Consider the following 15253-nt stretch of genomic DNA (forward strand, 5'->3'; position numbering starts at 1 on the left):
TAAAACCCCATTATAGGTGTTATACCCTCAAGGTGGCTCCATTGAAAAGAATTAAGCACGCTTAAATCTCCTTCCATGGGTTACCAGTGTCCTCAGGAAGGAAAACCAAAGAAAATCTCTTCCCACTTCACAGTTTGATGTGACATCTGCTTGGGTTCTACCAAGATGATGGTTGTACACTGGTAACGCTGAGAAGATGGAGGGAGTGGGGAGGCAAAGTGGGTTAAGGGCTGCTCCAGTGGCTATAGGATTAAAGGAAGTCAAAAGCATTTCTAGAGACCAAGAACTAATTCACTAAGTGCCAAAGAAAATACTGGCAACATTTACTAGAAATCTTGTAAAGTTTGCTTAGAAACTCTAAGATGCAATGAGATATAGAGGGGCGAGCACATAAGCTTTTTTTTTAAAGTAGAACAGGTATTTTTTCATTTAACAATTTTTAGTTTTTACGTTACTGTAGTAAAAAACATTTGACGAGATCTACCTTCTTAACAGATTTTTAAGAGTACAGCACAATATTGTTAACTACAGGTACAATGCTGTACGGCAGACTTCTAGAACTTACTCGTTTTGCATTTCTGAAACTTTATACCAGTTGGTTAACAACTCCCCGTTTTCCCTTCCCTTTCCGCCGGCAACCACAATTCTGCTCTTTGCTTCTCTGAGTGATATCTCCTATCTATTTTAGATATCTCATATAAGTAGAATCATGCAGTATTGGTCTTCTGTGATTGGCTTAAAGGGATAATATACTCAGATTAAGTTAAATGCCCTCATAATGACTTAAAATCCCATTAAATGAAATATGCCATTTGCAGCAACATGGATGGACCTAGAGATTATCATACTAAATGAAGTAAGTCAGAGAAAGACAAATACCATATAATATCACTTACATGTGCAATCTAAAATATGACACAAATGAACTTATGTAAGAAACAGATTCACAGACATAGCGAACAGACTGATGGTTGCCAAGGGGGAGGGAGTTGTTGGGGAGGGATGGAGGGGGAGTTTGGGGTTAGCAGACGCAAACCAGTATATACAGAATGGATAAGCAACAAGGTCCTACTGTGTAGCACAGGGAATTATATTCAATATCCTGGGATAAACCATAATGGAAAAGAATATAAACAAGAATGTATATATATATATATATATATATATATATATATATATATATATATATATATATATATATATGTATAACTGAATCACTTTGCTATACAGCAGAAATCAACACAACATTGTAAATCAACTATACTTCAATTAAAAAAATAAAATCCCACTAAAGAAAATGAATGGTCACTGAGTCTTTCATTAATATTGAGAACCATCTTATTTATTGAAAATGTCCACACACTCAGGTTTACCAAGTTATGATTCCATCTTAAAATGCACACCACATTTTTCTATCCAATTATGCTTCCAGCAAATGCAAATATTTTGCCCTAAATTAAGGCTTCTCCTACAACTTATACCTTATCTTTGTAATGATGTTTGTACTTAACAAAATATGTTATCTCATTATCTCCCATTTTAGGGTATTTGGAGGATATTTCTTCTGTTTCCTTCATAATGATTAGCCCAGCGCTGAATGCAAATCAGGAGCTTAATAAGTATGTGCAGACTGATTGTTATATAAATTCTTCTCTAACCCGGAACCAGAGAAACAAACAGCCCCCTACGTGATAGCCTTGAATGATTACTCAGAAAAGAATCCATACTTTAAACACTTCAGTGTGTCTAAACTATGACATCTCCTCATTTGCTAAGATAAAACTTCTTTACATAACTACATCATAACCCCAAACTCTAATCAGCAGTGGGAAAATGAGATTACAACAGCAAACATAGCAATCTGATTGACCCGGTAAACAACCCTTGGCACATAATCAATTTAGGCTCCCGGCAGCAGTGAATTAGAACTTGTAATTTTTTTTGGCTCTTACCCTGTCTTATTTTTTATAATAGTTATGCATTCATGAAAACATATACATTTATAAAAACATTTCTTGTAGTTATAATTTAGATTTTCAGACGATACTACATGTGGTTTGCTTCTAAGAAGAGAGAAATATTCCAGACTGAAAAGATAATCCACCAAAGCAGAAGTCCATTAAAACCCTAAAATTATTCCATCTAAATTTCTTACATTACACAGGAAAACTTTATGTCAATGTAAAATATCATGCTTCCATCATTTTAATAGGCTAAACGATGCAGATAAAAATTCTTCTGCCACAAAGTAAATCTTGAATATGTTGGATTCTAGGTAATATGTGCTAACAGTCTTTCTTGTCTAATACTACATTCTCTAGTTTTTTTCATCATTTCGGATTCCCCCAAACACACATTATTATTCTTGTTCCGATCATTTCAAATTTTCGTAATTTTTTTTCATTTTTTTATAGCTGATTGCCTTCTCGTATTACATATCTGTTCTACTCTCAGAATTGAATTGCTATCTCATATAGCTAGGTCTTTATTCCTTGGGATTCTATAGAGCAAGAAAAGAATACTAGCAATATAAATAGCAAAAACAAAGTACTTATTTTCCATAGAATATAATAATAATGATTCCATAAAACCTATATAATACTAAAAATTTCTTTCCCATGTATTTTTCCAAAAAAGTGATGTAAATATTTTGCATCCAAAAGCTGTATTTGTTGAGATGTCTTGCATATTGTATGTGCTAGAGTTAATGAAGTTACAGTCAAACTTGAAAATGTAATAGTCTTTAAAGCTAAATTAATTCTGGACAGATCCATTGCTTAACAAATTATGGCTAGAAACTCCCAGTAAAATGATTTGCTAAGCAAGATGTTATGTAAATTTTCCAACCTACATTCTTTGTTTTCCAACTTTGAATTTTAAATGTATAACAGTAAATGCTCATGATCTTTTGAGTAATCTTCCCAAAATGACATTATTGCTGGGCTATAACTAAGTAATTAAATTTGATTTGTATCTACACTAGTTAATTAACCTTAACATTTTCCAGAACAGTCAAGCTAACGTTAGACCTTGAAAAACCAAACAACATTTTGTAATAATTATTACCACTAAACTAGCATCATTAAAGAACAAACATTAGTAGCACTTCAAATCTGTGGATGTCACCTACCAAACTACAAATCAAATTAGCATATTCTTCATCTATTTTTTATTAGCTGTTAACATTAGACAGAATTCCCTGCTGAATGAAAGTCAAGATCAGCTGTCATGGGTTTAGTATTTGTCACTGATTGGGTTTATACAAAAGCATGTGCTAACTGTTAATTATATCTATTTAATGAGTTTTTGCATTGTAATTTTCAAATGTTTTGCCGAGAATACATTTTATTAGAGACTACAAACACCACTTTCCACTTACAGGTATTTTCCTCAAATATGGATTTTGATCTTAAAAAAGGTCATGTTGAAATAATTCAACTCACTTACATAAAAATATGAATGAATAGGTACAGACATGTTTATTTTATATACTTAAGAGACTTCTTCTACACTAAATATGAGGTCAAAGATTAGGAATCTATCTTGTTCTTAAAACCTATGAATCAGTAAACCTGACTGCCTCTTGATCTCCATCCCTGATCAGATTAGACCCTATTTCTACCTTGGTTAATGGCTTCTTAAAATTAGATATACTTTAAATCCAGGCTTCTCCAGGAATCTCTTTATGATGCTCTGGAAAGAATCATAAATTCTGGGTTCATGCACATCATTAAACAAACAAAACAATTTTTTTTAAAGTATCTAATAAAGTTCAGTGGCGTCAATAGTCCCATCTATGTATTTTAGATTTTTGAGAAAGTCATCTCTCAAGAGTAACAAATCGGATGAAATATAAATTCATTTTTAAAGATGAATTGAGTTGTGTCTACATAGTTCAACTAGACTGCATGATGACAAACTCTCTTTCACTTAGATCTGACTGTGTGGACCTGGCACTGGAAACTACCAAAGGAAAAATGATCCATAACAAGAAAGAGTAAGGGATCTTGATAATATTACGTTTTTCTAAAAGCATTCTGTCTGAATCCTTGGTGCCTAGCCTAAGGCTAAGTCCCAGGCACTGCAATAAATTTATTCAAGCAACAGACTGATTAACCATCTACAAACCTCGTCAGTAGTAAAACTCTATAACATTAAGATGAAAACTCCTTAAAATTAAAATTCTAGAAAGAAGAGAAAAATGTAGGGCTGTAATTTCATTTCACTTATAAATAAAATGTTTTGCCATTGCTAAAATTTCATATTTCAACTTAGCAAATAAAATATAGGAAGAATTTTATAAAACTAGGAACTGGCTGTTGATCTAGAATATGCCTAAGAACACATATACAGAGATGCTGATAATTCCACCAATTCTTACCAGCTTTCACAAGGTATCTAAAATTCTAAAGCTGAAATTTGGCAATATTCCTTCCTTAGCAAGAATTAAATCAATTAAATGGCACAGGCTGAATGTTTGAAATGGAGCTTGACAGAATAAATTATACCATCAAATCACTGTCTCTTTTTTTCCTTCTTCATCTTCTACTACACTGTGCCCAAAAGAAAGTTATTTATTTATGCTTTGGTAGAAGTCCTGGATGGGAAAGTCTGCCTCTCGAACAAGTAGAGAGCCAGTATTCTCAGGAGAAAGCAAGATCACATTTTCTTGAGAAAACACCCTAAGTAAAATGAGTAAATAAAACAAAACACTAATTTGGTCATATTTAAGAGCTACCCTTGTGAGTTCATTTAATAACATGCAATATTCCTTTAACAACATGCAATATCACTTGTAATCCATGTAAAAGTGTATCAAATACAAGAGGGTTCAATAATTGAAATGATTATAAAATGGAATGAGCAAGAATTCCTAGCAAAGAAATAAAGTTTATGTGCTAATGTGGGCAGGATCACATTCAACACAGGCCTTTGGGAAAATCCTTCCTTGGGTGTGCAGTATATTCATTTGCTATTATACTACTATATTTCAGTAAAATATTTGTCCCAACAAAACACATCTCGCTAAGTGGAACATTAACAACATAAGAACCAATGTAAAATAGATATTCAACAAAAGCTCTCCCCACATACACATCCGAAGATGGCTATTATCTCTCTTTGCTTGATTTCATTGTGATATCACGCTAACTGTCCATCTCTATACAACAACATCAAAGAGGTGAAAGATATTGGAAGGCTCTTTCAGAAAAATCTGTTTCCTCTGCCCATCCACTCCCTTTGTTTTTGTTTTCCCTTCACTTCTTGTAGAAGAAATTTCATCTTGGAGAGAATGCACCGGTCATTTGATAGATCACATGCCATTTACACAAGAGTTAACTATTTTGAGAACAAACTATATTTTATATTGTTTCTCCTGAAATTCCTAAGTTGCCAATGATTCCACCAACATAATTATTCATTGGAATGTCCTTTTTTTGCACTGCAGATATTATAAATAGTTTCCTTTCGTCCTTCCCGTTTGGATACTGCTCATCGAGTCACATTTTCTGGTTTGCTTTTGGTGAATGCAATGCCCCTGGCCCTCGGCAAGGAAGGAGGAAAAGCTCTGTAAACAGCAGCTGTCTTTGGAATAATTATCACACAACCAGCCATTCTGTGTTACAGTGTTGGCAAATGTCACTGTAAAGTGCCAATAGGAAAAGTAAATTGCTCCCCACTTTTTTTCTCTGACCTGCTCCCTGTCAACTCGGACGCTTGGACAGAATCTTACTTCTCTCCCCATCCCTATACCAGCAGGGTAAAAGGGTTTGTTTAATCATGTAAAGTAAAATCAGACTGGAACTAAATAAGAGCTAAATGACTTTCCCCATTGGCATAAAACTGAAAAGGCAGGATTGGTCATTAAGTCATAATTAAGCATTAGCATTTAAGCAGAAACATTATATAATCACAAAAACAGTGTCAGATAAAAGCAGCAGAAATCATTTCAGCCAGCCCTGGTAGCCAGGCAATTCTTTTCAGGGATGTTTCTTTTTTGGGCTTTCCCAATTTGTACTCAGTAATGAAGTTAGGACATAATGTGATGTTTTCAATGTTCCCTTTCTGTGTGTATATTACGTGATCAAGATAGAATACAAATTTTTCAACCCATCATAAGTGCTTGGATACATTCTGTCAGAAGACTCATTCTATAAATCTACTTAAAAACTATAAATGTACTTAAAAACTGTAAAAGTACAAAAGTAAAAATAAAATCAAATTAGCATCTCTGGGTATACAGTATATTGATCAGTGGTACAGGAGCTAGAAGCTAGGATATTTCGATATTTTGAAAGTCGTCTTGTTAGTAACTATTCCATTCTTTGCCATTTAGTTTTTAAAAAACACGCACACATTCGCGCATCCACAAATGCACTCAACCACACACATAGGTATAAAAAAAGGACTTACACAATTTCGTCGTTCTGGAACTCGAGCTCTCCGCACGTGTCCTCAAAGTCCTCCCCTCCGCCTCTGGCGGTCCCTTCAATGGTTTTATAGGGAACGATAACATTTCCGCGTGCTCCAGATGTTCTCAATACTTTCACCTCCATGATGCCAATGCTCTCACTCACGTGAGTCACAGGTTCCTCAAAAGTAAAGATGCCTGCGTGGTCATCATCAAAAATAGTCACGGTGGCAGTGGAGGGAGATCCCAGGCAAGCAAGTGTAGAGACATGATTGACTTCCAGGATGCCATCTTCCGAGGCTTCAGAAGATACTTTGACATTGCTGAGATGCACAAGGAAATTCTCATCTTCCTCAAAGATGTCATCATCGATGATGCCAACTCTGATTTCCTTCTGGGTCTCACCAGGCTTAAAGACCACAGTGCCTTCAGTAAATTCGTAATCAGACCCGGCATTGGCTGTGCCATCCTCTGTTCTGAAGTCAACAAACACAGTGTTGGTCAAATCACCACCTCTGCGGATAATGGTCAGGGCTACCGTACCACAGTTCTCCAGACACTGATATGTTCCTTGTTCAAAGAAGATCTTACTGACAGGGTCATTTTCAGCCACTTCCGTGTTGACCTCGTGCATGCTGACGGCCTTCCTGGCTTGGTCAGCTGCATGCCTCTTTAAAATGTTGCCTGCCCCGGTCATCAGGCGGGTAGCTTGAATTCGGTAGAATGCTCGACTTTTTTGCTGCTGACTTAAGACTTGGTAGTTGGCCAATTCTATTAATTGCTCTATTTCCTTCTCCGGATGCTTCTGCTTGAGTTCCTTCAGAATCCTAGCCATTTCTCGCCTGGCTTCTTCATCATCTTGGTCCCTCTCATCGACTTCCAGAACTAGAGCACCATCTAAGAAACTGTCAACGTGGGAATTGACCACTTTCCCATCCATCTCAATTTCTGTCTTGGAAGATGGCCTGTCTCCTTCATGTTCAATAATCATTCCCCTCTGCTTGCCAGCCCGGTACCTCTTGTAGACATACTTGTAAAACAGAAGCCTCCTATCTGCCACCCAAGCGAACACAACACAGATGGGGAAGAAGAAGAAAGTAAGCAAACCTTCCCAGACCTCCACGACCCCAGGAGAGATGACAGACAAAATGATGTAAAGCCAGGTATAGGCAAAGATGCTCCAGGCTGCTGTCACAAAGAACACACGCAAATGCTTAATCTTCCTTGTCTCCCCATCTGGGACGACGTAAACACAAAGTGCAATAATGATGAACATATTGAATGCGGCACTCCCCACAATGGTGCTAGGACCGAGGTCTCCTGCATTGAAGTTATGGCCACACACCTCAATTACTGAAAGGAGAATCTCTGGCGCTGAAGATCCCAGGGCCATCAAGGTCAGGTTGGACACCGTCTCATTCCAGATCCTCACAGTGGCCTTGGTGGTCTCTCCATTGGGTTTCTTTATGGTGATTTCTTTTTCTTGAGACGTGATGACTTCTATAGAGGACATGAATCGGTCGGCAATGATAGAGACTCCGAGAAACATGTAGACCATGGCCACGAAATACACAGTTGCTCTAGCAATTTTGTCCCCAAAGGAAGGGTCTTGGGGCTCCCAAATGGGTAAAATCACCCCTTTCTTACAGTAATAGGAGCCAGTACACTCGCTGGTTTCATTGCCTTCTCCTTTCATTTCTGTCTCAGCGCTTATATGGTCCACGTGGGAAAACAAGAGAGCCACCATGGCTAACACATGAAATCCCATCGAAAAGGTGGGTGAGAGACCGAATCGCAGCATGTTGGACAATGGCAGAGTTCCAACTGTCCCAGCCTACTGGGAAAAATAAGATAGGGGGAGGGTGGGGGAAAAAAAAATCACATCATTAGATCCAGACCCAAAGCATGACTAATTACTTATTTTTATTACTTTTACTAATGATTTGTTTATATTTGACTATCACAACATCTATGGAGAATCATGATTCTAAGAACCCATCTGTGATTAAGCAATCCTTGGTAACGTTTACAGCCCAATCTCTCCACTTGAGAATTTTCTACATGTAGTCCCCATTCACTGAGCAATGTACACAGCTGACTTACTGGAATGAAATGTTCAATTATATCCTTGCCTTGTTGAATACACATGCATGCATGCTAACAGCCAATGAGAAAAAACAAAAAATTTTGACACATTGCCTAATTTTCTCCTTGTTGCTAAGGGAGATTTCCTTTTAAACTGTGGTTAGCACAATCACCTTCCAGAAACTGTTTCATCACCAAAATCACCTCGTTAAGAGTGATGCTATGAAATTTAGACTCTAAAAATCCTACCAACGCAAGGCTTGGTGATGATCTTAAATTCTAGAGCACAACTTTTCACTGCATTTCATGAAATCATGTCCTATGGCTCTTGGAAGCACAGAGAAATCTTCAAGCTTGCTTGCAATCAAAGCTCAATGGTATTTGTACTTGAGGGGAAAAAAAATCTGCTATAAGGCAATATTTCCACACATTAAGTACAGTTTTTAAAAGCATGTTTTGACGAGAGCACATTTCCTCCTAATTTTCAGCAAGCCCAGGTCTCCTGATGCATTAGCAGCCAGGCATCTGGTTCTTCAAGCACTGCTCTTCATATCTGTGTACAGATCTCGCTCTAGAATCTGCAGGCTGCCCACAACAGGAAAGGGAGATAAGCAGGTCCAGGTCTAGGAGTGTGTAAGTAAGACTCTTACCTGGCAGGCTGTGAAATCAGCGTTACCAGCCATAAAACGTTCCTTCTCTGTGTCAATGTCAGACTTGCCATGGTCCTTCTAAAATACACATTACTTCTATAGAGGATTCAAGCGACCCAAAAATGCAAGGGCAATAATTCCATCTAAATTAGCTCATGTGACAAAATGACAGCGACCACAACGTATACATGTGATGAAGGGCGGTAGGCAACGAGGGATATGGCAACAGCATCCCTGGTGGGGGAATTCAGGTTCATGGCGGCTCCATCCACCACTCTGCCTTGCTTACCAAGCTGTGTGCCTCTCAGTGACCTTGCATCACCTCTGATTCCAGGGCTCTGGTGAAGGTGGTAGGGGCAGGCGCTGAAGCAAAGAAGGGTCTGCTCCAAGTCAGGGTAGGTCTGGTCTGGAAAGCCAGTTATGACATCGGATAACACGGGGATAAGAAGGGTCCTGAGTCAGAGCTTAGCCCTGTGGCCTGACACAGAGTTAAAAGTGGAGCTGAGTTAGACCCCCTCATAGCCTCAGGCTGTCTGAGAGTCACGCCCACATTCACCTAGGCCCACATTCACCTAGGCTCTCTGGCTTATGTTTGAGGCTGATGGCTTATACTGAAAAGTGCACCAGGGCCCCGGAGAACCTCCACCCTGACCCAGCCCATTCTGGCACACCCTCCGCAAGCCCACCATCACCTAAAGTCCTTGTTTTTAGCTCATTAATGTTGGGAGATAAGCTTTGACCTTTTTCCCATGCTAAAGAAGACACAGCAGAGGGCTGCGATGGTGGAATTCCATTCTAAGTAAAAGGTCGAAAAATAGAAGCATATTTTCAAAATATGCAAAAGTTCATGGTCCGTGTGTCTAACTGTTCAGTCATTACTGGGCTTGGGTGGGTTATAGGATTTCTCCTTAAAACAAGGTAACATTGAACCATCCTGTAAGAGCAGCGGCAGATCCAGTTCTAACTCCCTTATGCCGCAATTTATTCCCCATATTTATAAGAGACACCTAGACAAATTTTAGAAGGATATGCTAGGCTCTCTTCTAGGTCCTGAGAATTCATCAATGAATTTTTTTTTTTAAGCCTCCATCTTTGTGGACCTTATATTCTAATGGGGAGGAAACAAACAAATAAATGTAAATGTCAGACGGTAAAAAGTGCTATAGTGGTGAGGGGTAGGGAGCAATTTCAATAGGACAGGAAGTCTATGAGTGTCAGTGTGTGACTGTGTCAGTGTGTGTGTGTGTCAGTGTGTGCACACACATGGCATGCATGATTTTATAATGGATGGTTTAAAGAAGGCCTCTCTGATAAGGTGACATCTGAGCAAAGTCCTGAAGGAAGAAAGGGGCCAAGCCTTGTGGATAGTTGCAGGAAGAGAATTCCAAGATAAGCTCAAAGACCCAGAAGAGAATTGTGCTTTGCACAGTCTGGGAACCACGAAGAAACCAACGTGCTGAGAGGGCAGTGAGTGAAGGGAGCAGGGCTCAGGAGCTGGGAACACAGTGGGGATGGATCACGAAGGGCACTGAGGACATTATAAGATGCTGGCTTTGACTGTGAGGGAGATGGGAATCATAGGGAGGTTCCGCTCAGAAGTGTGATGTGAGCTGATTTTCCTTTTAAAATGATCTCTCTGCTCTTTCAGTGAAGAACAGACTATAGGGGTAAGAGTAGAAACAAGGAAGCCAGTATTTGCCTATTATTAAAAAAAAAAAAAAATCTGATTTATAAATGACCCCCCGATGCCTGGTAGGTATATAAAACGATACAGTAAAGATCTAAAGTTTAAAAAGGAGAAAGAAACATTTGCGGTGACCCTTTTGGAAGATTTGCAACTTAAAACGTCTTGGTAACCTGTCAGGATCAGAAAGGTTAAGTATTTGCTCAGAGGGAGTAGGACAGAACACAGAGAGCCAACACTGGACACAGACTCGAAGCTAAGCCTGTCTCCAGAACTGATAGAATTAACCACTCCCTTCAAATCACTGCCAAGTCTCATCATTCCATTCCTCACGTTTCAGCCAAAACAAACTTCCTAAAGTGCAGAGCAGACTCTCTCACTCCCCTTAAAACTCTTCATGGGCTGCCTATTGCCCTGAAGACAAACCCAAACCCCCTCAACAGGCTGTTTACACCTTTTAGGATCTGGCCTCTGAGCTCCAGAATATGGGAATTCTCTCCACTCCCTGAACACGACAACACTTTCTTACCTCCAGGTCTTTGCACACTGTGTTTTCTGTACCCTGAACTATTTTCCTTCTTAGAAGCAAGTTTCAAAATGGCACAACAGCAAATCACATTTGATTGCCTGAGACCGAAATACCAGGCTCCATTCTTAAACACTGTCCCAGACACCATGCTAAATTCTTTACAGGGGTCATTATATCTAATACTTCTAAGAACCAGCATTGCCCTGTTACACAACTCCTAATGTTACCATTTCCACTAGAGTCTGTGTGAATAGCACCCCTGGACTTGTGCAGTGCACAGTGCCCTAACAATAGCCCTATATGATAGATATTATAAGCCCATTTTGTAGGTGGGAAGACTGAGGCTCAAACAGGTTAAATTCTTGCTGAAAGTCAGACAGACAGTAACTAAAATTCAAAGCCTGGTCTGTCTCTGAGATGATATAATTCACTGCTCCATTCTACCGTCCCTGAGAGTATGTAAAATAATCTTTGAGAATGACTGGATTCGGGCTTGGACTAACCCATTGGAAAACCTCCTGGCTCCCAAGAGGAGGACCTAGGTAGCAAAAGTCCCATGGAAGGATTACAACAAGCCTGGTTTTATGTTATGGATCAGAGGCTTAGACAAGCATCCATAGCTCTGAGGTAACCTGTGGCTGGGATGTTCCTAGAGACAGCTGACCCCCACTTTCCCGCCTTTTAGCAATTACCTGGCAACCTCTCCTACAAGTACTCTCAGGGCAATCTCTTAGGTCTGCCGAGAAGAAGACCTGCCCCACCCACATCTCCCAATATGTTCTCAACCAAAAGGGTAACAATGTCTAACGGTGGATTAAGCAGTAAAAATCCATCATCACTATCAGAGAAAAAGGAAGGGGGCTTCTGAGGTTAATTCAAAAATATCATAATTACATTCAAAAGATGGCAGTGGTCTAATTTGTGAAGTCAGTGGACAAAAAACACTGCTATAACTTATTAGCCATGAAGCAACTGGAAAGAACTCTCTGGACTTCAGTTTCTTTCTTTATTAAATTAACGCCAAATCTAAATGCTTGTGAGGATATGGGGTAGGTGTCATCTAAATGAGACTTCTTTCACTTTTTGTCTCCATTCTTTTAGGGTCTTGCCTCTGTCATCAGATTCAAAGAGATCTCTACCTGACTCTACCCACTGTCTCCTCAAATATATATTTTCATGAAAATTAAGCAGGAAATAGAGGCCACTGATATGTTGGTCTGCTGCCTGGCCTTCTTATCTTCTGCCCTGATCTACTGAACTCTGTAACAAGGGGTAGGCTTATCTTCATGGTGGTTTCAGATCAACTCTTAACATCCACAGCTAGTTCTTACTTAGGAATATCCATTACATCACCCAAATGAGCCTTCAGCACAGTAGCAAGAATATTCACATTATCTTCTGCTCACTATTTATTTTATTTATTTATTTGTAAATTTATTTATTTACTTGTCTTTATTTTTGGCTGTATTGGGTCTTCATTGCTGTGCACAGGCTTTCTCTGTCTGCGGTGAGTGGGGGCTACTCTTCGTTGCAGTGTGCGGGCTTCTCATTGCAGTGGCTTCTCTTGTTGCAGAGCACAGGCTCTAGAGCGCAGGCTCAGTAGTTGTGGCACACGGGCTTAGGTGCTCCGCAGCATGTGGGATCTTCCCGGACCAGGGATCGAACCCATATCCCCTGCATTGGCAGGCGGATTCTTAACCACTGCACCACCAGGGAAGCCCTCACTATTTATTTTAAAACAAACCAAACAGCCCCAGAACCTACAGATGGCAGCCCTGAATGGAACTGACAAAGGATGGTGAACAGGTATCAAACTGAGTGAGCCCAGCCACCTACTTTGAAGGGAGAGGTCACAAAAATGGATGTATGTACTTGCAAGACAGATCTTTATCAAACTGCTGCAGTGGAGGTCCAACGAGTAGTTAGGCCGTACAGCAGTGAGGAGCTATGGCGGCTCTGACTACAAGGAGAACTGACTCAGACAGAAGGAATACCTCTGGCATTCTCACCAGTCCTGTGCTTGAGGCAGCCTAATCTCATTCTGCTGACTGGCAGCTGGGGTTATTCCAAGGAACTCCCTGACTCTCCATCAGGACCTGGAATCCCCTTCTATGTGATTCTTGCTGACTGAAAGCCTCTAAAGCTAAGCAATGAATCTGTTTCCAAGGCAACAGTAAAGCAACCATAAATTCTTATCCACTATGGATGCAAGCACTTCCTAATGCTTCTAGACAAAGAGATGATGCCAGAGGATGACTTTTCTTATCTGATCATCCATTTGAGGGTGCCAATTACTGTTCTGGCCCCCAACCTCAGGCCATCAGGCCGTGACCACACTTTAGAAAGGAGCTCGTTCAATTTCCACAGCGACTCTCTGCTATTACTTTTTTTTTTTTTTTTTCCAAAGAGAGTTTCTTCTTTGCTGCCTGATAAATGAGGACAGGTCCTCTAGGAGACAAGCCATGAGACATCACATAAGGGGCTCAAGCCCTCTTGCCTAAGCTTGCAAGACTGGAGTCAGAACCCTGTCCCATCTCAGAAAACACCCGCCTCATTCATCAAAGGTAGCAACTGGGGTGACAGGCAACGTGGCCAAAAAAAGAAAGATGGATTTAGGATTTAGGATAATGAAGATGTTATTGAAAAGTCATGAGACCCTTTTTCTGTACTTTGTTTTTCGATATAGAACTTATTATTTTTTTATGGAAGTATAGTTGATTTACAATGTTGTGTTAATTTCTGCTGTACAGTGAAGTGACTCAGTTATACACAGATATGCACTCTTTTTTATATTCTTTTCCATTGTGGTTTACCCCAGGATATTGAATACAGTTTCCTCTGCTATACCTTAGGACCTTGTTGTTTATGCATTCTATATGTAATAGTTTGCATCTACTAACCCCAAACTCCCAGTCTATCCCTCCCCCACCCTCCAACCCCTTGGCAACCACAAGCCTGTTCTCTATGCCTGTGAGTCTTAGAACTTATTACTTTTTATACACTATATAATTTATTTAATGGTTCTGCTTATTGTCTCTCTCTCTCTCTGTTTCTCTCTTTCTCTCTAACAGATGTCAACTCTGTAAGGGTAGGGCTTTCTGTCTCTTTTGTTCACCCAGTTCCTAGAGCAGAGCCTGCTATACGGAAGATGCACAGCACCTGCTTCTATTAAATGAATAAAATATTTCTCAGTGGCTCATGTGCTGCTTCACCAAATCTCTGATGTGGAATCAGAATCCGAGGGCTGAACCCAGGCATATGCATTTAGAAATGTTCCCTGTGTAAAATGGATGCCCCTAAAATAAGCAGAGGCCGGTATCAGACTGAAAAGCCAATGTCAGTGTTGGGTAGAGGAGAGGGATTGTGATTCAGTCACGCACAGAGAACTTCAGGCTAGGAAACCTGATCTCCAGCATCAAGAGAGGGGCTGGGACCCTGACATTTTCCCCAGCACCTGGTAGTTGGTCCTCCTATACCAGCCCTGGCTTGCTGATTTCTTCTGGAATGCCAATATCATCCGCTCTGTTGAGAGGGGCCTAATATTTTGGACATCCTCAAGGGAGCATATCTTCGTATCCTTTTAGGACACTAAAAAGACATCTAGTCAAACACCAACCCCAAATCACCTCTATTACAGAGGCCCCATAAAACGGAAAGAGCACTAAGAATTCAAATATATTACCTCTGCATTCTGACATGGAAATATGGGTAGAAGGAAGAAAGCTGGAGAATAGAGTCTTCCACTGGTAAATAAGTAAGGAAGAATTTGAAGGGACGATACGCTGCTAATCTTGGTCTCCATGTAGAGTCAGCCAAGACTATCCTCAGATTTGTTCTGCCAGGACCAAGGGCAGTGGAAGGGTCCCACACTCAGGGGCCTTTATGACAACCAT

The 15253-nt window shown here is 39.9% G+C and overlaps 1 protein-coding gene across 7 annotated transcripts in view; it reads right to left on the reverse strand.

The window, feature by feature from the left end:
- Positions 1-15253, reverse strand: part of SLC8A1 (solute carrier family 8 member A1) — a 349441-nt gene that overhangs the window by 320362 nt on the left and 13826 nt on the right. For 4 of the 7 annotated variants that reach the window (XM_068564093.1, XM_068564094.1, XM_068564097.1 and 1 more), the window contains exon 2: positions 6415-8246. In XM_068564093.1, coding sequence (XP_068420194.1) covers positions 6415-8213 — 1799 coding nt within the window. In that variant the 5' untranslated portion in view covers positions 8214-8246. Of the gene's footprint in view, positions 1-6414; positions 8250-15253 lie in introns of all 7 variants that reach the window. The other 3 variants (XM_068564092.1, XM_068564091.1, XM_068564095.1) reach the window with 1 other exon arrangement.

Source organism: Eschrichtius robustus, chromosome 15 (genome assembly GCF_028021215.1).
Source record: "Eschrichtius robustus isolate mEscRob2 chromosome 15, mEscRob2.pri, whole genome shotgun sequence".
Taxonomy (NCBI): domain Eukaryota; kingdom Metazoa; phylum Chordata; class Mammalia; order Artiodactyla; family Eschrichtiidae; genus Eschrichtius; species Eschrichtius robustus.